Here is a 12,182-nt window from a genome sequence, read left to right as displayed (position 1 = left end):
ACTGGTAGGGGAGTAGATGCTGGTGGGATAGAGACAGTCATGCTGACTTAAGAACCGAACTGTACCCATCTCTTTTCAAATCTGTGTTCAGTGAGGTCATGTTGGTCGTGTTGAAATTGGCCATGATGAGAATATTTACACTACGGAAATTGGCCAATGGCTATAAAACAGGACCTTTCTTTCCCTGGAGAGTTGGTTGTTAAACATTATCAGCATGTTACTGGGAGTGAGGAATTAAGGCAAGGAAGGACAGCAGTTAATAAATTGTGCTTTAGCAGCAGAGTTACACTGTAGACAACTGGAGCATATTCCCAGTGGAGAAAGAATACATACCTAATAGTCATCCCATTGGAGCGGTGAGGTAGTTAGTTATACACTCCCTACTGGTTAGTGGCTGAGGGCTGCCTCTCTTGGGCCCAGCAGGATCCAGCCACTAGAGGAAGCCCACAGGCAGTTAGAGGCAGCATGGATGAAGTACAATAAGGGCCAGGGTGGGGTGTATAGGCTCATCAGTGAGCAAATGATAGCTGATCAAGACACTGGACATGCAGCATTGGTAAAGGCTAAAACCCGACTGTTAATGATGTGTGGTAACCTTTTTCTCTCCAGACCTCGACTTCATGGACCTCCTAGGGGAAGACAGACAATGGACGGTGGGGAGGAAGTTAATGCAGGTGAACGATACTCTGACTTCAGAAGATGCAGGACTCCGGAGCAGCAAGAACTGCACTGAACCAGGTAATAGTAACAGCTTTGCTGTGGGCAGTGGCTGCCATTTTTTCTGGTTGTGTCTGAGGAAGGGCTGGATGCCATGCTTTTTTCCCTTTGAGTTCGAATCCAGACGTTCTTAGGGACATTTAGAGCAGGCATCTAAGAAACTGAAAGGTGAGATCCCGGGACCATTCAGCTGTGATTCTACCTCTGTATTCTTTTTCTAGGGCATGGGCGACAAGGTAAGTCACCATCAGTGATGCTGATATCAAAGGTGGACGCTGGTGCTCTCAAGTGGGAAACTAAGTCTGGAACAGGATGAGTGAGGATGTTCTGTGGTCATCATTGCTTTGATCCCTGGAATTCTCTCTGGCTGGTTTTTAAGCAGGAGCCTTCTTTATGTCACAATAAAGACACTGAGATTGAACCAGATCCCTACCTATGTTGTTGGTCTTTTTGGAAGAAGTGAATATTCATTTATAAGCTATTATATTTGATACCTGTTGTGTTTTTCCTCAGAAAGATATGGAACATTCTATTTCCAGTGTTACTGAACGTAAAAGGAAAACAAACACAACGTGAGTGAGGGGGACTTGGAATTGTCAGAACTCAGCTCACCGAATTTCAGGAAATGGCAAGCACCCTCTAGGTGGTTGAGGTCCTTGCTAGTTCCGACCAGGGGTCAGCAAACTTGTCTGACAAATGGCCAGACAGTAAATATTTCAGTCTTCGTAGGCCATATACCGTGTCTAAAGTTTTTGCTTTTTAAAATACCCTTTTATAACCCTTTACACATTTAAAAACCATTCTTAGCTCGCAGACTGTACAAAACGGGCATAGGGATTGTATTAGGCCTGCAGCTCTACTTTGCCAATCCTGACTTGGACTTCTCAACTCTCTGGGACCTCTTTTCTTTGCTTGATGGGGACATGGGCCCCATGTGTGCCCCCTCTGAGGGTTCAGGAGCTCAACCAAATGTTGATCCCACATCCAAAAACCAGTCTTATTTTTAGTGTCATGCTGGAAAGATATAAACAGTCTTCAGTGCAGCCCAAAGAACCTTAGACCTTTGAGAACAGAAGGTGTTCTGTGAAGTTGTGTGCCTGCTCTTTTTTGGGAAGGTGGGTAGGGGTGTCCTTCACCACCATACTGAGAATTTTAACAGTCACTTTCCAAGCAGAGCAGGAAGGAATTAAAAATAGATTACCAGCCACCCCCTCTCCCCCCCAAAAAAACCCCCACAATAGCCCTCAGCACTACATAATCTATATTCTTCAAGCTGGAAAATTCAAGGGTCACCATGGCTATTATTAAATGCTCTGAAGGAACACTCTTGAAGGTTAGTGAAGCACATAGTTGCTATGTGAGCTAGAAGTGAAAATGGATGTGACGGGTTCGAGTGCCACACACAGCAGACAGAGCCTTTGTAGAGCCGTTTGTAGAGAGATGTGCCAAGAACCCTGGTTACTGATCTGGCATTGTAGCCAAGCATTTTTCAACATCTTTCTGGAGCTAAGAGGCTGATGGTGATTGGGATGTCAAGACAGGAAATACAGCATTATGGAGGCCAGTCGTCACCTTTGGTATAGGAAAGAATGGAGTCACATAATACAGTGACTGGCTCCAGGTTGGGTTCAGCCACCATGCTCTGGGCCAGTGGTGATGGAGGGCTTCTGTTCCCTGTTGAGGGATGTGTGTTGAGGGAGGTGGTTTTGTCTCTGTGAGTGGCATAGAGTATGCTCACTGTGTCAAGAAGTGTCTTTCTCAGAGTGGCATGTGTAGAAGAATAAACACATTGAAAGGCATTGCAAGAGAGGAAATGACTCAGTTCCAGGTAGAAAACACGTCCAGATTTTTAAAAAGAGCACAAGCCCAGCACCTGCTGGTGTTGGCAAGGAGGGCATAGGGGGAGAGAGAAGGAAGGGCTTCTAGAGGGCAGCAGGAGGACTGAACAAGAGCTCATAATGCTGCTTAGAGGCAGTCCAGAAAGAATAAAGACCCAAAAGGAATATTCTCGATTTCTTCATTTGTGTGCTATGGGAACTGGGCTTGATTTTCGGAGCCCTTGACTCCGAGCCAAATTTACAGGGAAAGTGGTCATTCCTGAAACAAGGAGGGATCTTTTTAAGTCCTGATACATCAAGGGCCTGCCTGGAGCCTCCGTTCTTCACCAAGCCTGCGGTGACCATTCTGTTTGCTGAATATTTCCGCTACAAAATGTCTCTAACTGTGCTGTCCAATATGGACACTCAGTGGTGACTTAAATTCAAATTAAATACATTAAAAATTCAGATTCTCAGCTGCACTAGCTACATGTCAAATACCCAATAGCTGAGTGTGGCTTGTGGCTACCGTATTGGAGAGCACAGATCATAACATATTTCCATCACCACAGAAAGTTCTATTGGACAGGCAGATCTAGAACTTCCATTTGTTTTTGAACATCTCCTCGTCTTCCGGGCTTAATTGGAAGCACCTCAAGGAGATAAAATGGACATGTAGATTTGAGAGCTCAATCTCTTCCTGGGTTTTGGAGTCCTACTCAACCTGCATTTGAATCCCAGCTTAGAAGCTCTGGGCTTTGGGAGAAATAAGCTTTCTAAGCATCTGTCTGCTTCTCTGAGAAATGGAGATAATCATTCTGACCTTTCATGACTGCTGTAAGAATTGGTAATGAAGTAATAAGAACAGCTTAGTGCCCTGTGTGTGGTGGTAGTTCTGTAGTGGGAGCTCACTCGTGTATTTCTCACTCTCTGCTGGGGGCAACCATCCCTCCATTACAAGTGGGTCATGGAACTACCGTCTCCAGCCACTCCTCACAGGAATGGGCACATACGGTCCATCTGGTTCTGTCAACAGGCTGTTGCCTCAGGTGGCCCAAGTCCGAGCAGTCAGCCAGTGGGGCTGAGATGTCCTAGCACCATCTTCTAATACAGACAAGCTTGAAAGATCTTGCTACGGTAATGAGCACAGCGCCTCTGAGGAATGCTCTGTTTCTACAAGAACGTGGCCAAACCATGACCACAGACACACATGCCCCCCCGGTAGCCTTGGTGCTCTTTCCAGAATGCTGTTGGAGGTCTGCTTCTCAGTCTTGATGGAACAGGTATTTCATGCAAAAATGCATGAAAATGCTTTATGAGCTAAAGCACTCATAAGATCCTGGTTTGGAAAATTTAGTAGTTTTCATCTTCTCTGTCTCTAACTCACTATGGGAGGGGAGGACTGAGCTAGAGTGAGCCAAGGCCCAGTTGCCCTGGTTTCCTTAAGAGGTCAGAGTAGCCCTGTATGCAGAGAATATTGCATGCACTGGTTGAATGCTTAGTGTCTGCTCTCAAGAGTCTTAAAAATTTTTTTTTAATGTTTATTTATTTTTTTGAGAGAGAGAACATGAGCAGGGGAGGGACAGAGAAAGAGGGAAACACAGAATCCAAAGCAGGCTCTGAGCTGTCAGCACAGAGCCCGACGTGGGGCTCAGACTCAAAAACCATGAGATCATGACCTGAGTCAAAGTCAGCCGCTTAACCTACTGAGCCACCCAGGCACCCTGCTCTCAAAAGCCTTAAATGTAGGGCTAGGAAGTGAGCCCTGTGTTTCTGGACCAGCTTTCCTTCCTCTTTGTTATGATGTCCGCGGAGCGAGAATGTACTTCCAAAGATGATGCATTGGGGTTCCCTCTGTGCTCAGAGGGGCACTTATTTACTTGGGGACCTGAGTGTTTGGGGTGCCAGCATTTGCCATGGCCAAGTGAGTAATGGTGCCAGGGTCACAGGCAGGAGTTAATTTGGCTGTTGTCATAAAGTACATCTAGCGGAATTTGTGATGTCACTGGGCTTCTCAGACTGTGTTCTTGGAACCCTTGGCCTCAGGTGCCATTAGAGTAAGTAGGTTCAGAGTTTGGAGATGGAATGACCTTATAGTCTCTGTTCAGGATATGGGGCTAGTTTGCTTTCTCAGATGTCAGTTTCCTTATCTATGAAATAGATCTGCAACTAGTTTATCCTTTCTATCCCTTCCACTGTACAGATCCAATAGTTGCATGAAGTTTCAAGACGAGAGATTCATGAAAACTTCCACCCCAAGCTGCCCTGCTCCACTGCCCTGAATAACTTCTTTGCATTTGCAGAATTGCTTGTCATACCCCCTCCTTTGACCCTCATTCCCCTTTCCTCTTCTCCTCTACCCCTCTCCTGCCCCCTCTCCCTGTCCCTCTCCTTCTTCCTTCCTCTGGAAACCCTGTACCCAGAACACTGCCCAGGGAAAGACCAGGATGCAGGGTGCCTGTTACAGTGTCAGCGCTCTCTTTGGTTGGTGTGACAGCACAGAGATGGCACAGTCTTCATATGACAGCTGCCACTTTAAAGATGCATTTTTTTGCAATATTTTGGAATTTATTTTTAAATGGCATTACTTCCCCCCCCCCCCCCACTACTCCAAGACATGATTTTGGTGGAAATTGGTAATTTTGTTTTTACCTTCAGAACTGCATGAAAACGACTAAGCTCTGGCTCCAATTTTTCTTCAATTATTCCAGTCCTCTGTGAATTTTTAAGGTTGTTTTCTTAAACACTGACACTGCCGATTTCATCTAGAGCCTGGAAACATATTGTTTTTTGGCAAATAACACTTGAAACTGTTTACTCAGATGACCTATTAAGTGAAATTTAACTTTGAATAAATTTTATCCATGGAAAATTAAGTTAGCTAAATGTAATATTGAGAGTGGTGGACAACTGTGGCAGAAATGAACTCTTTGTCATCTTTATTTGTGCACTTTGCAGATTTTTATTTATACACTTTGCAGTCTGTCTCCAGAAGAATCTGTCATCTTTTGGTTTTTAGTTCTTTGATGTTTTAAGGAAATAAGCTTTTCCTGAGTGCCTCCTTCAAATAAACTTTGGAAGAAAGAAGCTATTTAAAATGATAGCCTTTGGCATGGGCTTCGTTCTGAGATCACCGGATGTTCTTTTGATACAGGGCTCATCTCCCTCTCTCTGCCTGGCTTAATTGGGTCTAAGGTCCCTGAAGATGGGAAAGACACCCCAGGCCTGTGTTGTAGGTACCTATGGGGCATGCCAGGAGGGTTTACTGAATCAGGGGTCTACTGAAATGGCCAGAAACTACATGATCTGAGAGCCAAATGTGAATTGTAATAGAGGAGGGAAGTCAGAGGTCCATAAAAGGGAAGCAATATGGAATAAATACAAGGGGTGAGTATGGCCCCAGATTGGCAGGCAACACAGACTAGTTCAGGCTGCAGGTCACAGACAAAGTTAAGTGTTGGGGTCCTACTGTTTCCTTAAAAATTTTTTTTTAATGTTTATTTTTGAGAGAGAGACAGTGTGAGCAGGGGAGGGAAACAGGCTTGAAGCTCTGAGCTGTCAGCACAGAGCCTGACATGGGGCTTGAACTCCTGAGTCGTGAGATCATGACCTGAGCCAAAGTTGAATGCTTACCCGACTGAGCCACCCAGGTGCCCCAGGGTCCTACTGTTTTTTGACTTTAAACCATAACATCAAGGCCAGTTGGTCTAAGCAGGTGGGTGGGGGGATGGGTGAAGTAGGTGATGGGGATTAAGGAGGGCACTTGTCATGATGGGCCCCAGGTGTTGTATAGAAGTGTTGAATCACTATATTGTACACCTGAAACTAGTATTACACACTATATGTTCACTAACTGGAATTTAAATAAAAACTTAAAAAAGAAAGGCCAGTTGGTCTGAAACCACAGGACACAGGGTTGGGCATGACTAATCTACGAAGCGTCAAAAGGCCACATCTCTTATCTCTTACATGAAGAAAAAAATATCCAGAGTGGGTGAGTGGGTGAATGCACTTGTCAGAAGCAGAGGAGAGCCCCTCCCCCAACTGTCATACATAGATACTGCAAACATACTGGTGATCAGGTAGAAAGCCTGACATTTGCATGATTTAGAGTAGCACTGTCCTGTGGAATTAAAATGCAAGCTACAGATGGGGGTTTAAATTTTCTAGTGGCTACATTAAAAAGGTAAACAGAAACAGGTGAAATTTACTTTAATAATATGTTTTATTTAATCAAATACATCCACAGTACTAAAAATGACAAACTTCAGTTGTCCCAGTGTTTTATCCCTGGGATTGAACCCAGGAAAGAGCTAAGGGTTTGTTTTTTTTTTAAGTCTTAAAATCTATATTTTATTATACTTGCTTACTGAACTTTCACCAGCTTCCCTCTGCATTTGTAATTTTCATAATGATTCAAAAAATAGCTGTTGACATTCTTAAGTGCCACAAGTTAGACACTTATTGTGATCTGCTCTTTAATTTGTGTCAGATTCTTTACTGGATTAGTTAGACAGGGTAATAGTAGCTGCTGTAACAAAGAAGTCTAGCTTTGGGAGTTTAACACAAAAGCAGTTTTTTTCTTTCTTGTGGGAGGTTCTGGTCTTTGGGGGCCCTGTTTCAAGAGGTGGTCCATGGACTCTGAAGCCTTCCATTTCGAAGCTTTCTCATCCTCACACTTGGTTTCCAAGGTGGTTGTGCTTCTCTGCTTTAAGAGGCAAAAGCATGGAGATTTGTGCATAGCTGAGTGTGAGATCCTCACTCCTGCTCACATTCCATTTGTCAAGGCTCAGTCACAGGACAACTTCTCACTTCGAGGGAGGCTGGGATTTGTATGCTAGCAGAATGCCCTTGAATAAGAGACAGCAGACCTGGTGAACAGCTAGCTAGTCTCTGCTACATTATCCCCCCCCCCCCCGAACTTGTTTCTTTTTATCTGTTTACAAGAGCAGTATTCTCCCTCTACATCAAAATCCTAACCCAGACTGACATCTTCTGAGGTGAACTTAGCTCTTGGTTTAACCTTCATGATTCTTACTTGCTCAAGGTGACATAATTCAACTCTCTCTTCACCTTGGGAGGGTCACAAGTCAGGTAGGAATGGTCCCAGTTGTGCCTAATTGCAAATTGCATTTCTTCTTTGTAAATACAAGAACCCTAGGAAAAATGATGAACATTTGATACATGAATCATTGGCAATAATGTAAGAGTTTAAGTTCCAGAGTAAACCCTAAATCTCAGATCCATCACTTTCAGCCTATGAGATGCCAGGTGAGTTTCTTAAATTCTTTGAACCTCATTTCCACCATTTGCAAAATGCAAATTAAGACACCCACTTTACAGAGTTGTAATCATGCAGTGAAGTGAGCTATGTGAACAGCTGGAACCTCAGTCTGTACATGTTCATTAAATTGTGGCCACATTGTCTTTGTTACCAGAAATACAATGGAAGGCAGAGTGATGGCAGTCATTTATAAGGATTTTGCCACTCTGAGGCCCATTAGGACATGGTGGGATCATGAAGACTGTTTTAAGGATGGATAGCTTATTGAGTATAGTTTGGCCACAGTGCAACATTCTTAGAGCTGTGCGAAGGAGACATGTCCAGAGATTAACTAGGAGACTTCTGACTAATGCCATGTTCTGGCCTCATAGGCCACTGTATAGACACATAGGATAAGATAAGGAGTATAGGATTTTCTACTTCACACTAATGAAGGGCTTAGAAGTCTCCAGCTCTGGGAGGAAAGGGCCAGATGCTATTCATTTCTTCTAGCTACATGATCCCTTTAGGACTTATGTCTTGAGACATTCTTAACAGCCTTGTTCTTTAAAAGCAGCCTGGGCAGACTAATCCAGTCAGTGGTACCTAGAATCTTCCCAAAACACAGGTGAAGGATGATAAGCTCTGCTCTTAGATGCTTTTGTGGGCCTGCCTATTTGCGTAGGACTTTAGACCTTCGAAGCAGTTTTACATTCACTAGCTTATTGGAACATGTTTGGATCTTGGAACAAAAAATATTTGAAAGTGAGGAATGACTGTATTGTTTGCAGATAAATTAGACTGAGAGCAAGGCAAGTTGAGTTAAAGAATTGAGAATTCATAGTCATAAATGTGGAAAGAAGCTTAGGGATTCTTGATTCCAAACATTTTTCCTCAAGCCAGGGCTCAGCAAACCATGGCCCTTGGCCAAATCTGGTCTGTTGACTGTTTTTGTAAATAAAGTTTTATTAGAACACAGACATACACATCCATCTATGTGTTGTCTGTGGCTGCCTTTGCTATATGAAGGCAGAGCTGAGTAGTTGCAACACAGACCATAGGTCCTGCAAAGCCTAAAGTATTTACTCTGTGGTCCTTCATAGGAATGTTTGCTGCTACACCCTGCTCTAGGCCCTGGGACTGGCACCTGATGTGGCCTGGAGGGGAGGTTAAGACAAGAAAAAATCCCCCCTCTCCCTGACCCTTCCCCAAGATGGTGCCTGTGCCATATTAAAACTAGTGTCATGTTAAATATTTTTAATATTTAACATGACACACCTGGGCTGCAGGGGTCTGTGAGTTTTACTTTACTGCTTTCTCTCCCACACATAGATACACAGTCAAGAACCTTTAATGTTGTCTGTCCGTATTGTAGGGATCTGTTTAAAGTAGAAGAGGTAATGTTCACTCCCATAAAAATGCTTGAAAACCACTGGTGTGGACTAATGCAATCTTCCTTACACTTGGAATTGCTTCCCTTTTGGGTCAGAGGATGAAGCATCCATGAGGGGCTGGTTGCTGGGGAGTGTGGTATCCCCAGGGCTTACCTTGCAGGTACCCCCAGAGCAGTGAGAAGTGAGCTCACCTGTGTGTAGAGGCCACGGGCATTGGAATGGGGTGGCCAGGAACACCTACCTGCCTTGGGGTCAGCTCAAGGGTTAGTCACCTCCTGGCCCCGGTGTACCCCTTGGCTGCACCTATGTGGCCTCTTGATAGTGACAGTGGCATCCACTTCTTCCTTGAGGCCAGGGAGCAAATGTGGCCCTGGCCCCATCTCCAGCTCTATGGGAGTTCATTCTTACCTGCTCCCTATTCCTTGGTGGTGCCGCAGCACACCCCAGGTGATCTGTGGACTTTTTTCTTGAATTACACATTCCAAAATGATCTTGTGCCACAGATAGCCTCATTGTACAGTTGAAGCCAGGACTGAGGTCTAGGGGCATGAAAGGGGGTACGAAGGGTGGCATGTCCAGCATCCACCCCTGGTTGGTAGTAGAGTAAGGACTAGTCCTTGCACGTCTCGACTTTTCCTGCCTCTGGCCACAGGGCTGGGCCATGTCCCCTCACCTTGTGTGTGTGTGGAGTCTGCCTGAAATCACACCTGCCAATCGAGGTCAGCAGGAGGACACTACCCTGTTCTCATACAGGTAACTTAATGGTTCTCAAAGCGAAGCAGACCGGCAGCAGCCCTGGGAGCTTGTCAGAAATGCTTGTTCCTGGGCCCCACCTGAGGTCTGCTTCGCCAGAGCCTCTGGGAAGTGGGCCCTGCCATCTGGGTCTTCACAAGTACTCCTGGGGCTTGTTAGGTGCACTTGAGTGCGAGGAGCCCTGGTTTAGTTCCCTGGAGTCCCCTGGGGAGATTTTCAATCAGGCCCCACTCCACACCAACACAACTCAAGTCTCTGGGACTGAAAACCAGGCTTCAATGGCTTGAGAGCTCCCCAGTGATGCCAGGGTGCAGTCAGGGCTGAGACCGTGGCCTGAGGCCACCTGCCTCCATGTACCAGCCAGCTCTGGAAAGCTGGTCCAGAGGAAGAGAACTGGCATTCCTTGTGAGCCACACAGACTCCATCATGGGGGGACAGTCCTTGGGTTTTGTTTCTAAGACTTCTTCCCCTGAGAAACACCAGGATGGAGTTTCACCTAGCTGTATTTTAAAATGTGTGTCTATCAGGGTCGGGGGGGAGTGTTCCTGCCTTGCTTTTCAGGGGATTTCCTCTTGTGTTTTAGACCTTGGGTGGTTGCTGAGCACTTGTCTCTCCCATCATGATCTCAGTGGGCACTTTGATCCTGACCTCACTGGGACATGCTCAGGTCTGGGGTAGACTCTGGGAGCTTTAGGGTAGGATGAGGCCCAGTCAGGGCGTCTCTCCTCAGAGGCTCATGGCAGCTCCTCTGGGCCTCAGACTTTTAAAAACAGGCTATGTGGAGTAATCAGGCAGTGTGGCTGAGGGCTATGGGGAGGGCATATCTGAGTTAGTGCACTGAGTGTGCCTTCCACAGACTGCATACTTGGGCATCAGGCAGCCAGCCTATTGCTTCCTCCTACGTGGGGGCTCCCCATGGCCTGTGGGCTGATGGCCACCCCCAGTCTGAATTTACTGGGTTAGGCCCTATCTATGCCCATGACAAAGTTCACATTCCACCTTGGAGAGTAAGGTTAAATAAGTACATGTCTGGATTTTCATATTGGCGCTTCTGAGGTTCCTGATATAGTTTAAGCCATTAGTTTGGCTGAAATTTCTATAATAGAACAATAAAATCCCTGAATTAAAGATTAGCAGCTTTTTTTAGAAGCGGACTCAGAACAAAATAGACATGAGCCCAGCCCAGTGGCTTGTCCATCCCTGCCAAGGCCTTTCTGCACAAAGCCCAGCCTGGCTCCCTAGCCCTGAGACTGCACGGAGCCTCAGGGCTCATCCAGTGTCCATGCTATTGGGATTAGGGGTACTTAGCCGAGAAAGGGAAGAAACAGGATGCAGAGTACTGGGGACAGGCCACTCTAGAAGGAGCATAGGACTGGGGTCTGTGTAGTCAGGCTGGACTCGCTTAAGCGTCTGTTACCTCAGTCACTAAATAGGCATTCAGAGTTCCCACCCTGCCTTGGACTATTGAGAGAAAAAAGAGATAAGGGGTAGCCATGTTTTATAAAGTACTTCTGGGCAGAGGTAGGGATGTGGACCAGGGTTCCACAGACCTGGAGAGGAGTCCTGTTTTGATACCTATGGGCTGTAGGATCATGGACCAGTCATTTAAACTCTCAAAGCCTTGGTTTCTTCCCCTGAGAAGTGGGATAATTCATGGTACAAATCTAAAGGGTTGCCATGAAGAATCAATGGAATAAAGATTGTAGAGCAGCACACAGCAGATGTTCAATGTGTGAATGGATGCCCATATTTTGAGCACCCACTGTGTGCTAAGGGGTTTCATAAGCAGGGCCTCAATTAGTTATGCACAAGAGATTGTGGTTATTGATTAGGGTGTTGATTAGGGTATGGAGATTTCTATAGGAGGAAAGTAAACAGATGTGACATACTAATATTACACAGGTACACCTCATTTTACTGTACTTTGGTTTATCTTACTTCACAGATACTGCATTTTCTTTTTACAAATTGGAAGTTTATGGCAATCCTAGGGTGGGCAAATCTATAGGCACCATTTTCCCAATGACATTCACTCACTTTGTGTCTGTCAGTCACATTTTGGTAATTCTCACACTATTTCAAACTTTTGGAATTCTTACTATATTTATTGTGGTGACCGGTGATTACAGCTCACTGAAAGCTCAGATGATGGTTAGCATTTTAAGTATTTTTAATTAAGTTTCACACATTTTTTTTGGCATAATGCTATTGCACACTTAATAGACTGCAACAGAGTGT

General features: G+C 45.2%; 1 protein-coding gene across 2 annotated transcripts in view; it reads left to right on the top strand.

Moving 5' to 3' along the window:
- SLC24A3 (solute carrier family 24 member 3) overlaps positions 1-12,182 on the top strand; it is a 488,983-nt gene that overhangs the window by 63,322 nt on the left and 413,479 nt on the right. For both annotated transcript variants that reach the window (XM_058684774.1, XM_058684773.1), the window contains exon 2: positions 610-738. In XM_058684774.1, the coding sequence (XP_058540757.1) occupies positions 610-738 (129 nt within the window). The remainder of the gene's footprint in view (positions 1-609; positions 739-12,182) is intronic.

This window comes from Neofelis nebulosa, chromosome 9, assembly GCF_028018385.1.
Source record: "Neofelis nebulosa isolate mNeoNeb1 chromosome 9, mNeoNeb1.pri, whole genome shotgun sequence".
Lineage (NCBI taxonomy): Eukaryota > Metazoa > Chordata > Mammalia > Carnivora > Felidae > Neofelis > Neofelis nebulosa.
This window is presented reverse-complemented; position numbering and strand designations above follow the sequence as displayed.